General features: G+C 42.5%; 1 protein-coding gene across 7 annotated transcripts in view; it reads right to left on the bottom strand.

Moving 5' to 3' along the window:
• Positions 1-19,394, bottom strand: part of VWA3A (von Willebrand factor A domain containing 3A) — a 75,282-nt gene that overhangs the window by 45,586 nt on the left and 10,302 nt on the right. For 6 of the 7 annotated variants that reach the window (XR_012896157.1, XM_025185042.2, XM_025185041.2 and 3 more), the window contains 7 exons: positions 18,900-19,006; positions 18,500-18,625; positions 13,976-14,084; positions 13,449-13,514; positions 9,272-9,397; positions 6,139-6,277; positions 5,945-6,048 (listed from right to left, as the gene is read on the bottom strand). Coding sequence is in view for 6 of the 7 variants with exons in the window: in XM_025185042.2 (XP_025040827.2) it covers positions 5,945-6,048; positions 6,139-6,277; positions 9,272-9,397; positions 13,449-13,514; positions 13,976-14,084; positions 18,500-18,625; positions 18,900-19,006 (777 nt within the window). In the remaining variant the exon portion in view is untranslated. The remainder of the gene's footprint in view (positions 1-5,944; positions 6,049-6,138; positions 6,278-9,271; positions 9,398-13,448; positions 13,515-13,975; positions 14,085-18,499; positions 18,626-18,899; positions 19,007-19,394) is intronic. The other variant, XM_075899446.1, reaches the window with a different exon arrangement.

The following is a 19,394-nucleotide window of genomic DNA, read 5'->3' as shown; positions in this document are numbered from 1 at the left end:
GCAGAATGTGGTGGACCCAGAGGAGGGAAGCTACATGAACCACAGCCCTGCCCCCACTATCCCCCTTCCCACCCACAGGATCATGCCCTGGCAGGCTCCTTACTATGCCTGCCTTCAAACTGTGAGAGTTCAGATGTTCCCTTGAGATCTTTGTTGTGTACCTGCTGTACAGTGGCCACTGTCAAGCGTAACTTTGGCTTTACACAGAACACATCTCCATTGTCTTTAAAGATCTTCTCTGTATGTTAACACATTAGGTTTTAGGCTCCACAATGTATCTCTTGTACAGCAGTTACATTGTAACTTTTCATTACAGCAGGAACACCAGGGAGCTTACTGCTTGATTTTCTTTTTCAGTTTGTCAGAAACATTCAGTAAATGATTAGGAATCCATTCATGCTTCAAATTCACAAAAAGTTTTGGACGGTAAAAATTCCCACAAAACCCTGGGTCTCAATAGAAGTCCCTATCTTTCTTTTGCTAAAAAATTAGACAGCATATTGCTGATATTATGGTTTTAACCTGGGACTTAAAACAACTTGCTGAATAATGTTGCCTAGCATTTTCAACATACGTGGTTTCATACCTTATATTTGAGCCCATGCTCACAAGCGACGAGGAGTCCTGTGGCACCTTATGGACTAACTGAAGTGTAGGAGCATAAGCTTTCGTGGGCAAAGACCCACTTCGTCAGATGCATCTGATGAAGTGGGTTTTTGCCCACGAAAGCTTATGCTCCTACACTTCAGTTAGTCTATAAGGTGCCACAGGACTCCTCGTCGCTTTTGCAGATTCAGACTAACACGGCTACCCCTCTGATACTTGACACCATGCTCACAATTCTTTTGTTCCTATTACATATTCAGTAGCCATATTCCTATTATTGGTTAACTGCTCAGATCTGAAGGAAAAAAATATGAGGCTACATCTTGTACATTCTGATTTTCCCCCTTCATTATGGTGTCACCCAATTTACTGAATGGCAATAGGAATCTTCACTATATTTTGTGACTATCCTGGCCTGCTGTACATTTACAGTAATCCTCTTTGTGACCATTTCCCATCCTCTCCCTCTAATTTTAACTGGATTTATTGTCACTCTTACTCATTTTACAAACCAGTCTTTCAAACTGTTACAAATGTCATGAACCAAACTAGAAGCCCCTCCCCGCCCATTCATCATGCATGCTTAGATATAGATGTGCACTTATAGGGCTCATTATGGTCAGTTTCCTAAACTAGAAAAAGATTTATTTCCTCCTGGACTGGTGTAAGGAAAGATTCAAGGTCTGGAGCAAATTTCTCTGCCTCATGAAGTATCTGTGGTCTCTTCTCATTGATGTTGATTTGCAAGTCCAAGTTCACCTGAATATCAGTAAATTGGTCCTTTACTAATTTGTCCTTGTTGGTTTCTAGATGTGGCAGTCTGCTCAAGTTCAGTTCAGGTTGGGCCTATTCTTTCCTTTCTTCTCCTTATAGATGTTAGCTAAACACTGATCAACTCAGAGCAGTGTCCTTGCAGCAGTGTCCTGGCCTGTTGTAAATTTACAGTAACCCTCTTTGTGACCATTTCAAAGTGATGATTGTAGTGCTGTGCAGGCAATGATATAGCCCTCTGGAATAATAGCTCTCAAGATTGGCCTTTTGGTGTCCAGAAGGTGCTCCATGAGTTCCCCCAATTTAGAATAGCTGTCAAAGTCATGATTTGCTAGGAAGTCTGAGTAATTTGCAATCCTCAGCTGCAATTTGGTGGAAGAGTATATTTTCCTGCCCAAAAGGTCCAACTTTTTATGGTCTTTATCGTTGGCCATGGCCCAGAATTGTGGGAGCTTAGATCGGTGCTATGTAGCTTTCATGATGAGTGAATTTGGCTGCGGGTGGGAGAACAGAAAGTCCATGTCCTTGACAGGCATGAAATACTTCCTGTCCACCCTCTTACAGGTTGGTTGGCTGGAGGCAGGGGTTTGCCAGAGTTCATCCGATACCGCCATTATTGCCTCATCAATGGGCAGGGCGATTTTCCCATGGATTTTGAAGGATTTTAAGGAATTGGTGCTGCACATCTTGGAGAGGGACCTCATGGCTTGTTGCCACCCTTTTCAAAAGTTCTTGAAATTGCTTCAAGTCATCTGCTGGACATGCGTCAGCAGGAATCACTGCCTCGTTGATTGACAAAGAGTTGTTGGTTGGTGAAGCATCTAGAGCTGGATCCTCTGATTTTGTCAGTGCTGGTGCCGGAGTTGATCTGTACGATCTGGCCAGTGCCCAGGATGCCAGAGTCGGCACCGAGGCTGGTTCCTGAGATGATGAAACAGTGCCGGCGGAAGACTGCGCCACTGCTGTATCAGAAAAGTCAGGTTTGTCTCCCTTACTAATTCTGGGAGACAGAGTAGAAGGGAGAGATTGCGCCAGAGAAACCTTCCTTTAAGAGGACTTTTTTGACATGGCTGAGCCAGCCGTTTTCTTTGATGTTCCAGGCTGGAGCTGAGATAGCAGTTGGGGCTCTGAAGGCTGCACCGCCTTGTTGAACAAAATCATTCCAAGGCACAACTCCCTGTCCTTTCTCGCCCTGGCTGTTAGGCTGCAGAAATGGTCACACTTCTGGGGGATATGAGTTTCCTCCAGACATCAAATGCAGGATGAAAGACCATCCGAGACTGGCATGGGGTCATGACACGTCTCACATTTCTTAAACCCCGGTGAACCCAGCATACCATCCGCGGGTCTTTCGCTGTGTAGGGCTTTCTGGACTCTCCCTCTTCTACTTTCTCCTTTGTTGTTCTTTATTCTTCTCTTTCTCTTTGAGGGAATGGAGAGAAGGGAGGGTTGGGAAAGGTTCCTGTGGCCTCCTGTGCTACTGGAGTTGGTCCCACTTCCTTTTTTTTTTTTTATAACTAAAACATGAAAGAACAACTATAACTAACACTAACTATAACACTAACAACTAAAACAATGGTAACTATTTAGAAAACGAGTGTAAACTAATATGCTGACTAAAGTACCCTGAGACGAGAGACTGAGCTCCATCCGCAACTGAGGGCAGTTAGCAAGGAACCAAGGGAAGGTTGGGCTGCGCCTGTGAGGGGCTAAGGTGTGAACGCCACAAAGCATCTTTCATGCTTGCACAGCCCAACTGACAACTGCTTTTAAAAGCTCCAGTCTGCGGAGTATCCATGGGAACATCACTCGAAGAAGAACTTAAATTTCGCCCTGTGCACATGTACATTATGATACGTTTTTTAATTATAAGTCACATGCTATGTTTTTTCACAGGACCTGTGCCTCATTCAGAGCGGATAGTGCTCACTTAACTAGCGTTTGGGGGCTTTGTACTGATATTATTCCAATGAAATTGATCCGATACTAACACCTAGTGTAAATGTGTTTGTAACAGTATAAAAAGAGGCCTGTGTGCATACAAAAATGTGGATCCATATCTGATCTGAATTGGCTAGGGATGAACCCACAATCTGACCCATGATCTGCTAGCCATCTTTTTTACCTGCATCTGCATCTATTTTTGAACTTGCAATAGCAACCGTCTCACAAAGGGGGAAGGGTTGGTGATGGAAGCAAAGGAGTGAGTGTGGGAACAGGGTCTTTCAGGGAAGAGGCAGTGCGAAGGATGGGGGCTGGGGGCAAGAGGAAACACAGGGGCAGGGTCTCAAGGAAAAAGGGCAGCATGACGGTGGAACTGGGAAGAAGGAGCATCGCATCACGTTGTGTTCCTAGGGCCTACTGAGCAATGGCACATGACAGCAGCACAGCATAATGAATCACAGTGGGGCACAGGGGTGAGGTGCCAGGACCCCGACCATTCTAGGCCCCGGGGCCAGAGCGGGTCCTACTACCTAGGAGCCAGCAGGATGGGCCTGGGAGTGCAGCTAGTGCAGCTGGGCCAGGATATGATGGGAATTCTGGCATTGCCAGAGAAGCCTGAGCTTCTGGACAGGAAGAGATGTGGCAAGTGGGTGATGGACATCCCTGACTTCAGCCGGCTGCCCAGCCCCAGCCATTGGCTGCTGACTCTGACTGTGCTAAGCTCCCCTGACTGCCAGAGCTGGATGTCATGGCTTAGGCACTGTCAGCTAATAGAGCCCTGCATGGTTGTATTTGCTTCCGATCAACTATCCGCAAAAATGTTCCAGATTCCATGATTATCTGTATCAATTAAACCGATATCCGTGGATTTTACAGGGACCTAGTGATTTGTAATTGTGCAATTATGTCTAGATTAGGGCTTTGCACAGGTGCAGCTATATTGGTATGCTGCACAGATGTATAAATGGTGCAAGAAGATGTAGTGTTTTTGTATTCATGATCACTTTTACAGAAATCTTAGAAAAAGTTTTCTGTTTTCATTATTAATTTTCTTCAGGATGTGTTGCTCATGGCCATTGAATGTAGATGTGTGTGCTTGCCACATGCATCAGTGCCAGAAGATTTTTCCTTAGCAGTATCCATAGGGGGTACTGGCTCCGGCATCTATGATGAATGGACATGAGCAAACACTCAAAGAATTGCATTCTAATAGTTTTATGGGTATTTTTAATTATGTATTTCTGATTTTACTACCAGATTGATATCCCCTTCTCTTCCATCCCCACATATGGAGGATGGCCTGCTTCAATGCAAAGATAGCCACTTCATTTTCTCCTAACTGATTAATCTCAGCCACAAGGTTTTGGGTCAGTACCCAAGCTCCAAGTCAACTAGATGGAAAAAATATTTCAAAGGGAGTTTCGCAGTAATATTAACAGTAGTTCAGGAACATTGGCTCTGTATAGTCACAATGATGGAAAAAGTAGGTATTGCTGAGGGCATGTATCCCAATGGGAATATATGGAGGCTGTTTTGGAAAGATATCGTTTGTAACAATTTGCGTGCAATACATGTATAATAACTTGTCCTCACAAAAACAGCCTACCAGGTATTTATAAGTGTTGGTTGCATTGCCCTGGATTAGGTCTCTAGCTAAGATCCAGATGAATCAGTACAGCTACAATTATGTGTTGGGAAGTCTATACAGGAAGTTGCAAACACTGCAGTTACACTGGTTCAGCCAACTACTTTAACTCAACCCACAATGCAATGTCTGAGATTTGGAAAATTACCAAACATGGCTAAATCATCTGTGCTACTTTGAAAATCTGAATCAGTAAATTGTGGTTACTTATCTTACTTGTCTGTGAAACAGCCTGGTGCATCAGCACAGCAATACTGTACAAGCATATTAAATATTTTCTTGAAGAATTACAGGCATAACTCAAATACCAGGCTGACTTTTCAGTTAATGGTTTTACCTAAGGATATTTAAAAAGCTCAGAGCACTTGACTAATAAACTGGGCTCTAGTGAGGAAAGAGACAAGTAAGGGGGGATATGACTGAGGTCTATAATATCATAATTAGTGTAGAAAAAGTAGATAAGGAAGTGCTATTTATTTCTTTTCATAACACAAGAGATAAGGGGTCACCAAATGAAATGAATAGGCAGATTTAAAACAAATAAAAAGAAGTATTTCTTCATACAATGCACAGTCAACCTGTGGAACTCTTTTCCAGAGGATGTTGTGAAGTTCATGACTATAACAGAGTTCAAAAAAAGAAACAGCTAAATTCATAGATGATAGGCCCATCATTTGCTAGTAGCCAAGACAAGCAAAGATGGTGTCCCTAGACTCTGTTTGCCAGAAGCTGGGAATGAACAACAGGGAATGAATCACTTGAGGTCTACCTCTTCTATTCATTCCCTCTAGGGCACCTGGCAGCAACCATTGTCAGAAGATAAGATACTGGGCTAGATGGACTTTTGTTCTGACCTGGTATAGCTGTTTAAAGAGCTTCAGGTTAAAAAAAAGTTAATATTCAATAAAATGAGTCATTGCTATCCTGTGTAATAAATAAAGGAAAATGAAGGAGAAGGAATAGGTCTCAATTATATACCTCATGCAGAGTTGATGACACTGTTTTCTGTAGAATAGGCACAAATTCTTCCACAGGTGAAAAAGCGTTAGGAGCCAAAACTTGATAAAGGCTTAACTTCTTGGCTATAGCAAGCAAGGAAAATGATAAATGAAATATACATTGTATTTTGTAATCCTTGATTAATACCATATTAAGCTTTTCATACGCAATACCTTTTAATCCATTTGTCTTTAACCAGCCACCAGAGGTTTTGGCCAGGAAGCTTGGTACTTGTATAACAAGAGGTCCTTCATGCTTTGGAGGTTTGGGTAGGCCACTAGCAGGTGTCAACATGGTAAATTCTGTGGAAATCTGGACAGATTTTTAAAATGCTTTATGTAAATATCAACATATGATCACTGTCCTCTATAAACCTTCTTATTTCTTTTCAGTCTTTCTTCCATGAGACTAAAAATAGGTCTAGCTTTTTAAATTTTTCCTCATAAGTAATGCTTTCTAAATATTTTATTATTTTTGTTGCTCTTTTCTGGATACTCTTTAATTTGTCTACAACTTTCTTGAAGTGTGGTGCCCACAACTGAACACAATACTCTAGAGAGATAAATGCACCACTTGTACTCTGGCTTCATCAGTGCAAGTGGTGCATTTATTTCTCATGTCTTACACACAATGCTTCTGTTAGTGGACTAAAAAATAACTGCATCATGTTGTTGGCTCATGTTCAATTTGTAATCCACGATAACCCCCAGATCCTTTTCAGCAATACTACTACAGAACCAGTTTTCACCCATTTTGTAGTTGTGTACTATCCTTCCAAAATATAGTACTTGTCTTTGCTGATTTTAATCTTGTTGACCAGAGACCAGTTCTCTAATGTATCAAGATCATTTTGCCATAGCAATTTTATATATGCTAAAATGTGAGGTACCATTTCCAAAGATAACTAACAACTGACAGAAAGCTGTAGAAATATTTTGAACATAAGCATTTCCAATGATCCCTTCGAAAATAGCTTTTGGAGAACAGCATTCCACTGCATTCATTGTGAAAGGCACAATGCAAATCTTTGAACTTCGATGGGATTGCACATTATTACTGAAGCAGTAGGGCTCAATTACTGTTATATATCTTTTTAACAACTCCAAAACTATCAATGGTCGTACGGAATTATAAAAGAAACAAAAGTGGTGCCCTTCACTGTGTAGTAGTGTAAAAAGTCATGCTTCTTCACAATAATCCAAATGCAGCCCAAACATGAGTGTGCCTGGTGGGCAACTCTACTACAACAGGGAGTCATCTGGATTTGTTCTCCATAGAAGGGAGTTTTGCCCTAGTATGCTTATTAAAATGTTACCATTCTATATACATTGAAAAATTACTGTTAAACACATTTCTTAATATCTTCTCCTCTTGCTGCTGAAAAGGGATTTCCTTTCAACTATTCTGAGTTTCCGTTACCACTAAATCAGAAATGTTTATGATTAAAAACCACAGCTTTCTTGTAAATAAAATACATCCCTTCACTTAAACACAGTCTTTGCACATTTATTTATATTATAGAAGTAGGCTCCGGTTTAATTTATGTTGAGTTTATCCTTTTGCACCAGAAATATGTATTAATTTCTCCCATCAATCTCCCTTGATCACATTTGCCTCTCCAACTAACCCTCCTTCCTTTTTCCATCTCAACTCACTGAATGCATTCTCTGCAACTGCCTTCCAGAGGTCCTGTCCTCTAAATCCATTCTGGACCTTCTTCAGTCTGGCTACTGTCTCTTGCACTTCACCAAACAGGCTCTCAACAAAGTCTCTTGTAAACTCTTCTGGGCCAAATTCAGGACCAATACTTCATGCTCATTCTCCTCAAACTCTCAGCTGCCTACAACCCATGCTTCTCTTGAAGTTTTATCTCCCTTAAGTTTTTTTGACTCTGCCCTCTCCTGTTGCTTTTTCAGTGTCTCATTTGAAGTCTCCTCCTCCTCATCTTTCCTCTCCAACTTTCTATGGCGGTCTGATAGGACTCTGTTCTTGATCCTCTTCACATCTCCCTCCACAATTTATCTCTGGATAATCATATTCACAAAACACCTCTGCACCTGTCATCTTGATGCAGACTACACACAGAGCTATCTTTCTACTGTCTCCTTCTGTCCAAACTAAAATCTCAGCCTGTCTTTCCAACATCTCTTGGCGGATATTCAGCTGTCATTAAGCTCAACAATAGGTTACAAGGCCCTAATCCAGAATAAGGGCTCCTGCAATATTACACTATCCTATTCTGGATTCCCCACTGCAGACTACTGAACTTAAACTGATTGCTGAATATCCACAAGGAGATGTTAGGAAGACAGGCTAAAATTTTGGTTGTGACTGACCTATCTATATCTATATCTTTTTTGGAATAAATTAATAGATAAATATCCTAATTTTACAGAGCACACTAGAATTTATGGAGAACAGAATATGCAGATGGTTCCCTGCTGCAGCTTGTCTGGACAACAAATTTCTGGACTGACTCTGGAACTAGTTTGGAGAAGCATGACACTTAAAGACATTACAGCATGGGTTTGGTTCTACTTGGTAATTACAGAGCTGGCAGAAATATGTGCCAGAGCTGCTGAGCCCTAATGTTGTCACAGCACTTATTACACCTATAAAATGCTCAAAAGTTATCTCCTTTCAAAGGAAGGAGTTAAATGGTGTCAAAAATTCTATTCTAGGGGATTACCCACAGAAAGAAATACAATCAGGAGCTCTATCAGTTAGTGTTTCTCTTTATCTTAGGCCATGTCTTCTTCACTAAGCAGGAGATCAATACTGCCACAATTGATCTTCCGGAATTTGATTTAGCAGATCTAGTTAAGACTTGCTAAATTGAACTCAGAGGACACCCTCATTAGTAGCTGGTACTCCTGCAATGAGTAAGGGAAGCAAACAGGAGCATTTGCTCTTGTCGGCCTCCTGCTGTGGGGATGGCAGGGAAACTCAAATCAAGGTATGGGACTGAGGAGATTGGAAATGGAAATAAAAGTTAATGAATGAGGCTAATTTTTAGGTAGTCCAGCATTTGTTTTGGGTGCATTATAGACATACCTCACATTAAAAAAAAATACCAAATAAAGAGCAGCAGGAAAAAGTAAGTATTTTAGAATCCACTTAGGATCCATTCAAAGCTGTTCAGTGTCATTTGTTAATATTTATCTGATCTTACAAATATAGCCAGTAAATAGCATTTAAATTTATCATTGCGATCTCTTAATATAGCACGTTTTCCCTATTCTGATAATTAATACAGAATTTTGCATGTCTGTGAATATCTGAAAACAAAGCAAAAAGTGTACTTACATCTTGTACTCTACCAATAATTGAATCACCAATCCTTCTCTGGAAAATTTCTTTGATGCTGCTGAGCATATTCTTAGCTCTCTGGGACTCATGAAGCAGTGGACAAACATCACTACTAACATAATTCTGTTTATGCAACAAGAAGGGGAAAAAAGATTGAAAGGATCCCACAATTCCTATGTTGTATTCAGTGTAGTAGCTGTGTTAGTCCCAGAATAGTAGAGAGATAAGTTGAGTGAGGCAATATCTTTTATTAGGCCAACTTTTGCTGAGAACTTATTGGGCTCAACTTTTGAGAGAGAGAAGCTTTTGAGAGTCATGGAGCTGAAGAAGAGCTCTGTGTCTTGAAAGTTTGTGTCCTCTCACCACCAAGTATTGGTCCAATAAAAGATATTGTTCATCCACCTTGTCTCAATGACTTTTCACAGAAAAACATCAGGCAAAATGCAAGCTCATCTGAAACTAGTATACTGGTTATTTTATGGGCACTACCAATGATTCTACCTTGAAGAACAGAGTTAAATGTAATTGTATCTAATAAGAGTGATTACAAAAATGTTGCTCATTATTTAGTGTACAAGAAATCTTTGAATTAGTCTTCAATTATAGAGCCCATAGCTTCTATGCTACTTGGAAGTTAGACGAGTGGTCACCAATCAGCACGGCTGTGTCCCCCCAGGGAGGTAAAAGAGTACAGTTGGGGGGCACAGGAGGGCCAGGTCAACTATCATTTGGGGTAGGAAGAGAGCACCACCCAGTCCCACTCCCTGCTCTGCTATGGTTCTGGCCTGGGCCCCCACTTCTGATCCCCACCATAGCCTGGCCAGGGCTTGCTCCTGGCCCTACTCTCACCATCAGCCCCTGTTCTCAGGCCCAAGTGGAGCTCAATTCCTGGCTCCAGCCTCAGCCTTGGCCCTCTTACCCCATCCCCTCTCAGCCCAATCCTGGCTATAGAATCATAGAATCATAGAATAATAGGACTGGAAGGGACCTCGAGAGGTCATCGAGTCCAGCCCCCCGCCCTCAAGGCAGGATCAAGCTCCGTCTACACCATCCCTGACAGATGTCTATCTAACCTGTTCTTAAATATCTCCAGAGAGGGAGATTCCACCACCTCCCTTGGCAATTTATTCCAATATTTGACCACCCTGACAGTTAGGAATTTTTTCCTAATGTCCAATCTAAACCTCCCCTGCTGCACTTTAAGCCCGTTACTCCTTGTCCTGTCCTCAGAAACCAAGAGGAACAAATTTTCACCTTCCTCCTTGTGACACCCTTTTAGATATTTGAAAACCGCTATCATGTCCCCCCTTAATCTTCTTTTTTCCAAACTAAACAAGCCCAGTTCATGAAGCCTGGCTTCATAGGTCATGTTCTCTAGACCTTTAATCATTCTTGTCGCTCTTCTCTGCACCCTTTCCAATTTCTCCACATCTTTCTTGAAATGTGGCGCCCAGAACTGGACACAGTACTCCAGCTGAGGCCTAACTAGTGCAGAATAGAGCGGCAGAATGACTTCACGAGTTTTGCTTACAACACACCTGTTGATACAACCTAGAATCATATTTGCTTTTTTTGCAACAGCATCACACTGTTGACTCATATTCAACTTGTGGTCCACTATGACCCCTAAATCCCTTTCAGCCATGCTCCTTCCTAGACAGTCGCTTCCCATCTTGTATGTATGGAACTGATTGTTCCTTCCTAAGTGGAGCACTTTGCATTTCTCTTTATTAAACCTCATCCTGTTTACCTCTGACCATTTCTCTAACTTGCTAAGGTCATTTTGAATTATGTCCCTATCCTCCAAAGAAGTCGCAACCCCACCCAGTTTGGTATCATCTGCAAACTTAATAAGAGTACTCTCTATCCCAATATCTACATCATTGATGAAGATATTGAATAGTACGGGTCCCAAAACAGACCCTTGAGGAACTCCACTTGCTATCCCTTTCCAGCAGGATTTAGAACCATTAACAACAACTCTCTGACTACGGTTATCCAGCCAATTATGCACCCACCTTATCGTGGCCCTATCTAAGTTATATTTGCCTAGTTTATCAATAAGAATATCATGCGAGACCGTATCAAATGCCTTACTAAAGTCTAGGTATATGACATCCACCGCTTCTCCCTTATCCACAAGGCTCGTTATCTTATCAAAGAAAGCTATCAGATTAGTTTGGCATGACTTGTTCTTCACAAACCCATGCTGGCTATTCCCTATCACTTTATTACTTTCCAAGTGTTTGCATACGATTTCCTTAATTACCTGCTCCATTATCTTCCCTGGGACAGACGTTAAACTGACCGGTCTATAATTTCCTGGGTTGTTCTTATTCCCCTTTTTATAGATGGGCACAATATTTGCCCTTTTCCAGTCTTCTGGAATCTCCCCTGTCTGCCATGATTTTTCAAAGATCATAGCTAAAGGCTCAGATACCTCCTCTATCAGCTCCTTGAGTATCCTGGGATGCATTTCATCAGGACCTGGTGACTTGCTGACATCTAACTTTCCTAAGTGATTTTTAACTTGTTCTTTGTGTATCCTATCTTCTAAACTTACCCTCTCTCTGCTTGTATTCACTGCGTTAGGCACACCTCCAGACTTCTCGGTGAAGACCGAAACAAAGAAGTCATTGAGCATCTCCGCCATTTCCAAGTTCCCTGTTACTGCTTCTCCCTCCTCGCTAAGCAGTGGGCCTACCCTGTCCTTGGTCTTCCTCTTGCTTTTAATGTATTTATAAAAGGTCTTCTTGTTTCCCTTTATGCCTGTAGCTAGTTTGATCTCATTTTGTGCCTTTGCCTTTCTAATCTTGCCCCTGCATTCCCGTGTTGCTTGCCTATATTCATCCTTTGTTAGTTGTCCTAGTTTCCATTTTTTATGAGACTCCTTTTTTATTTTGAGATCATGCAAGATCTCCTTGTTAAGCCAAGCTGGTCTTTTGCCATATTTTCTATCTTTCCTACACAGCGGAATTGTTTGCTTTTGGGCCCTTAACAACGTCCCTTTGAAATACTTCCAACTCTCCTCAGTTGTTTTTCCCTTCAGTCTTGCTTCCCATGGGACCTTACCTACAAGTTCTCTGAGCTTATCAAAATCTGCCTTCCTGAAATCCATAACCTCAATTGTGCTGGTCTCCCTTCTGCCTTTCCTTAAGATCATGAACTCTATTATTTCGTGATCACTGTCCCCTATACTGTTTTCCACTTTCAAGTTCTCAACTAGTTCCTCCCTATTTGTTAAAACCAAATCCAGAACAGCTTCTCCTCTGGTAGCTTTTTCAACCTTCTGAAACAGAAAGTTGTCTCCAATGCAGTCCAGAAACTTATTGGATAGCCTGTGCCTCGCTGTGTTAGTTTCCCAACATATGTCTGGATAGTTGAAGTCCCCCATCACCACCAAATCTTGGGCTTTGGATAGTTTTGTTAATTGTTTAAAAAAGGCCTCATCCACCTCTTCCACCTGGCTAGGTGGCCTGTAGTAGACTCCTAGCATGATATCACCCTCGTTTTTTACCCCTTTTAGCTTAACCCAGAGACTCTCTACACAGCTATCTCCTACGTTCATCTCCACTTCAGTCCAAGTGTGTACATTTTTAATATACAAGGCAACCCCTCCTCCCTTTTTTCCCTGTCTGTCCTTCCTGAGCAAGCCGTACCCTTCCATACCAATATTCCAATCATGCGTCCCATCCCACCAGGTTTCTGTAATACCAATGATATCATAGTTGTATTTATTGGTTAGCAATTCCAGTTCTTCCTGCTTATTACCCATACTTCTCGCATTTGTATATAGGCATCTAAGATACTGATTTGATCTTGCCTCCCTGTTGTGCCCTGACCCTCCTTTCTCCTTGCCATTATAGGCCGTAGTCCCCCCCATTTCCAACCCATCTCAGAGCTATGGCTCTGGGGGTGGGAGGAATGAAGCAGACAGGGACAAAAAGGAGCAAGATGATGACAAGTCTGGGGATCACTAAATTATAGTGCAATAAATGCAGAGTCTATCTGCACAAGTCTCCTGCATCTGAGAGTGTTCCCGATTCTAGAATGCCTTTACATGCATGTTTAATGTAAGCATGAGAACATATGTCACCAAGAGTGATTGCATGAAAATAAATACATAAATAAACAAAAGAAAAAGTTGTCCTATGTACTTCTAGCCTAATCCTACCTCACTCTTTGAAGAATAGCAGTGATAACGGCTTCCAGTAACTTCTGCAAGGTTCTTTAAAACAGCCTATGTTCATGAAGAGAAGAACAATAACTTAAGATTTGGGCATCACAATGTGTACGATTTCTTGATGCTAATTGGTTCTCTAAAACAAACAGAGGAGCACCCTCTGTAGCAAGGAATATAAATAATTTTAAGATACTATCATCTTTTCTAGTTTGTTAAATTTAGGAATAGGAAAAAAAAAACCCTGAGAAACTAACATAGCTTGAAAAAACTGATAACAGCTGACAAAACTGGTCACAGATAGGCTTCACCTCTGGATTAAAATGCCATAGTTAAGCCTCTTCCTTCTAAAAGGAAACTAGTTTATAGAACTCACTACTGGAGATTTGAGGTTTCAAATAAATTTTTGAAAACATAATGTAACACTTCTGTAAACCCATGAATATACAAAACATCTTTATATAGCTCAAAAGAAATAAAATAACAGGTTATTATTAAGACACATAAAAATGATTACTTACAGGAGGAACATGATTGCTACACTCATATGTAATGGTATGTATCAGCAGCTTTCTTCCCAATGTACATTGCTGAATATAATCAGACAATATTTCCAAAGACTGATCAGGGCTGATGAAAAAAGACATCAACAATGACTTCAGCTTTTCAGCATGACCTTTTCAGGTTGATGTGCATGTGGCAGGAATGGAGGAAAAATATCAAATCACAGGAATGTAATTTAAGCATTAGGTAAAAAGGATTACCGGCTATTTTGTAACTTATCATACATTTGTATATTTGCTCTCTTTTCAACAGTTCCTAGAGTGTGGATCTACTCTGAAAAGCAAGTCCTAAAATAGTTTAACAGGATTCCATATTTCTGTACTGATCAAATTTACTTGGTTTGTCAGTTTCTATGTGGTGCTGGGCAAGCCACATACAGGCAGTCCCGGGTTACGTACAAGATAGGGACTGTAGGTTTGTTCTTAAGTTGAATCTGTATGTAAGTCGGAACTGGCGTCCAGATTCAGACACTGCTGAAACTGACCGCCAGTTCTGACTTACATACAGAATCAACTTAAGAACCCCAGGCGTCCCCAAGTCAGCTGCTGCTGAAACTGATCAGCAGCTGATTCCAGGAAGCCCGGGGCAGAGCAATTCTGCCTGGGGCTTCCTGTAGTCAGCGCTGGTCAGTTTCAGCAGAAGCTGACTTGGGGACGCCTGGGGCAGAGCAGCTGGGGTGCTGCTGGGTTGCTCCAGTAGCGCCGCTCCTGGGTGCTACTGGACCAACCTAGCAGCACCCCATCTGCTCTGCCCCAGGCGTCCTGATTCAGCCGCTGCTGAAACTGACCAGCAGCGGCTGAATCAGGACCTGGGCAGAGCAGCTGGGGTGCTGCCGGGTTGGTCCAGTAGTGCCCAGAGCGGGCGCTGCAGGACCAATCGGCAGCGCCCCAGCTGCTCTGCCCCAGAGTCCAAAACAAAAGTCTGGTCTGCTGGGGGGGGGAGGGGGGGAGCACACTAGCTGCACCCCCCCCTCCCCAGCAGACCAGGGACACGGGGAGCAGAGCCTCTGAGGCTTTGCTCTGGCAAAGCCTCAGAGGGAGGGACCCCGCCGCGGCTGCGGCTTCAGTCCGGGAGCCTGTGGTCTGCTGGGGACCGTCCCCAGCAGACCACAGGCTCCCAGACTGAAGCCGCAGCCGCGGGGGGTCCCGCGCCTCTGAGGCTTTGCCAGAGCAAAGCCTCAGAGGCGCAGGGAACCGCCGCTGCTGCCGCTTCAATCTGGCTGCCTGTGGTCTGCTGGGGACCGTCCCCAGCAGACCACAGGCTCCCGGACTGAAGCCGCAGCCGCGGGGAGGTCCCGCGCCTCTGAGGCTTTGCCAGAGCAAAGCCTCAGAGGCTCTGCTCCCCGTGTCCCTGGCAAAGCCTCAGAGGCGCGGGACCCCCCCCCGCGGCTGCGGCTTCAGTCCGGGAGCCTGTGGTCTGCTGGGGACGGTCCCCAGCAGACCACAGGCACCCAGATTGAAGCGGCAGCAGCGGCAGTTCCCCGCGCCTCTGAGGCTTTGCTCTGGCAAAGCCTCAGAGGCGCGGGACCCCCCCCGCGGCTGCGGCTTCAGTCCGGGAGCCTGTGGTCTGCTGGGGACGGTCCCCAGCAGACCACAGGCACCCAGATTGAAGCGGCAGCAGCGGCGGTTCCCCGCGCCTCTGAGGCTTTGCTCTGGCAAAGCCTCAGAGGCGCAGGACCCCCCTGCGGCTGCGGCTTCAGTCCGGGAGCCTGTGGTCTGCTGGGGACGGTCCCCAGCAGACCACAGGCACCCAGATTGAAGCGGCAGCAGCGGCGGTTCCCCGCGCCTCTGAGGCTTTGCTCTGGCAAAGCCTCAGAAGCGCGGGAACCCGCCCGGTGCCCCTGGTCTGCTGGAGACGGTCTCCAGCAGACCAGGGGCACCGGAGCAGCTTACGAACGGGGCTTTCTCGCCCCGACTTCCGGGGCGAGAAAGCCCCGTTCGTAAGTGCGGATCCGACGTAAGTCGGGGACTGCCTGTATAACAAAATTTCCACTGGTATTCACTTCCATACGTAACTAAAGACTGTATCATAATGCATATGCACTAAAGGGGCAAATTAGGTGTGCCTGAGCAACGCCCATTCTGGCTTTTCCTAGTCTGAGAATGCTTGACTTGTTAATTATCTTGTTAATTATGTATTTTTGTTAATTATCTTGTTAATTATGTATTTTCGTATTTATTGAATTTTAATTTATATATCAGAGCAACCTTAAATGGTGTTTTTCACTTTGAATTTTTAATAGAAATCAAATATTTTATACATGTGCTATTTAATTAATAAAGAACTTTCACATAGGTTGACTTTAGTGAATTAACCTCAGACTCCAATTTTTATTAACATTTTTCTTTGTGAAGCTCCATATTTCACCACTCAGTGCCACACTAATGTATTGAAAGTAGTTTAATTAAACTGTATTCAAATATAACTTTTTAAATGCAACTTCAGTTTTACCAAAAGATCTAAATTACTATCTTAACTGTGATTAGGGCTACAATGTTTCTCTTTTAAAAAAGGTAACAAAAATCAGAAAAAATATAGTCTCCAGTTTATAAGAAGCAGATAAATAATCTACATGAAAAGGAGCCAGACTTTTATATCTTCATGTAACCTTTTTTTGAGGAAAGGAACAAGCAATAAGAGAAGAAATAGTGCAACTTTCACCAGTACACAGCCAAAGGGGACACCAGAAGCTTATCCAAACTCAGCCTGCTTTCCTTACAACTCCCCCTGTGACTATTCATTGAAAAAATATTATGGGAGTCTGAAGTAAAACAGTTAACCAAGGCAGCCCAAATAAACTGAAGCGAGTGAGTAATGAGTGGCTGATGTCACAATATTACTGTTCAAGCAGCACCAGGGAGAAACATGTGTACTATGTGTGCACATAGGTCTGTACGTATAGGGTTGGGGATGGGGGAAAGAATTAGGCTTTTCCACTATTCCAGTTTCCTCAGATTTTCTAAAATCCATCCTCATTCCACACACAATTGAAATAGTGGCTGACCTTTGATTCAAATTCTCCACAGCACATTTAGAAAAAAAGAATTTAAAAAATGGGGAAACACTAAGATTCACACTCTTTAAAACAGAAAATTAGGGTGCAACCATAACACTAATTTTGTGTAGTGGCATGGCTGGGTACTTCCAGGTGCTCCACTGAGGTGGGCTTTGGCTCACTAGCTCATTGTCCTTTCTGTGCTATCCCTCCGGGGGAAGTGGGGGGGCGGGGGTTGGAGAGACTTAGCTCCAAATGTTCTTAAATGAAAATCAAGTCCAATTCAACACTGGACCATCTTCCATTGTTCCCATAGCATGTGTCCATGCCCTTTATTTAGGCTTGGTTGCCAAACTACCTCTTTCTTGTGTGTGGTTCATTCGATAAGATCACACTCAGTGGTTCTCAATCTGAGGCCCAATTAGAACTCAGCTGCAGTCCATGTGACAGTCTCAGGATCATACAGGTAGTATTGGATTCAGCTCACAATGGTAAATAGATTGAGAACTACTGATCTAACTTCTCCTCCAGGCTGCTGCTCTGACTAGCAGGCCTCACTCTATGCAACTCTGCAGGCAAAGTTTCCTTTGGGCAGAAAGGCAGAGTTCCATCCTCCTTGGTCAATCAGGTCTGAACTGAGCTAGGCTCTCTTCTTTGAACTCCAGGTTTGGCACTGGCTGCAGGTACAGCAGTTGATTGGGCTAGCTAGGCCATGAGCTCTCGTTAAACTCTTTACTGCTGTTGTGGGACTACTGAAAAACCACAATAAATCAGACCTCCCAAATCTGAAAGCCTTTGGATTTATATCATGTTAGCAAAGCTAACTGTCTCCTTAATCTATCTTTCAAATAAATTTAATAAGTAAATATAGCAGAAATAGTGCATATAGATTAACTAGACACTCACCAGAGTACTTTGTATACTATCTTTTTCTTGCCCTCACTCATTCATTTCAATTATGCAAACTTTAAAATTGACACCAGGCTGCAGAATTTAAGTCCAAAATTTGTTTCAGATCAACACTGAATGTTGCCAAAGCATTATGGATTCTATTTTTTAAATCATTCCATCAGCTTAATTGCTTGTGATCAAATAAATCAGATTAGTATTAACACAAAATGCTACTTTACAAAAGTTAACTAATGATTCCAGAGTCTTGCACTTTCCTACTGAAATCCTCAGTGGTGAGATGAATTTTTATTGACACAATACTAGAAGTAGGAATTCTATTGATCAACAACAGAAGAAATTTGGAAAGGAAAATTATTTTCAGATTGGTACAGAGACAATTAGAAAGTAATAAAAATTAAAATAAAAAACAGAACACACTCTATGGGGGAAGAACTGAAGAAAGGGAAATACCAATAATGACTCTTTAAAGATTAAGAAACCTAGCATAATACGGTCAGATGGAAAGTATATGTCTGAAGCTTATAATTCTTTACACAAGTTAAAGTTTATTGCCAATTTAGATTAGTGGACCTACCAGCTTCCTACAATAAGAATCAATGAATTCAGTTCCCTCATTGTAAAGGCCTTCTTTAAAGCTTTCAGCAAATTGCAGCCTCCACTGGGTTGCAGCCCCTGAACCCACTGTCTTGCTTCATGTAGGCTGGAAAGACAGAAAATGTTACTGTACACTTAAGCAAAGTATGGCCTTTCTTATTCAGCATCAATCTGGTTGATGTTTCAGATCAACTGTGTGATTTACCTGTGTGAATAAGCAGACACTTACATTTCACTCACAATTCATTTTTGTGTTTTTTTCTGGCAAATCACTGAAGGCACAAAACTACAGCTACAATTTATTATGAGCACCAAACTCCTCCTAATAAAAAAAGGCCCTGTTTGAAAACTGACTGTTATAAATTCAGAAACATACTTACACATGCACATTGACATTTGTTGGATTCTCCCACAAATATGAAATTTCAGCACCAAAGGAGAGGAAATATAATTGCTTCTTATAGCACAGCTGCTCATCTATTAGACACTTAATAAAAAATGTGAGTAAGTAACATCTCTGCTATTACTGGAGTTATCATGTACAAGAAAAAACATTGTTATGTGCTAAAGTCAGCCCAGACTGTAGCATTCTGGACAACCATGCAGGAAAACTTGGGTCAGAACAGAAGTGATACAAATTGGCTACGTCTATACTGGCATGATTTTCCGGAAATGCTTTTAACGGAAAAGTTTTCCGTTAAAAGCATTTTCGGAAAAGCACGTCTAGATTGGCAGGACGCTTTTCTGCAAAAGCACTTTTTGCAGAAAAGCGTCCGTGGCCAATCTAGACGTGCTTTTCTGCAAAAAAGCCCCGATCGCCATTTTCGCGATTGGGGCTTTTTTGTTGAAAACAAATCTCTGCTGTCTACACTGGC

This window comes from Pelodiscus sinensis, chromosome 16 (genome assembly GCF_049634645.1).
Source record: "Pelodiscus sinensis isolate JC-2024 chromosome 16, ASM4963464v1, whole genome shotgun sequence".
NCBI lineage: Eukaryota > Metazoa > Chordata > Testudines > Trionychidae > Pelodiscus > Pelodiscus sinensis.
The sequence above is the reverse complement of the archived record's forward strand: the minus strand, read 5'-3'. Positions and strand labels throughout refer to the sequence as shown.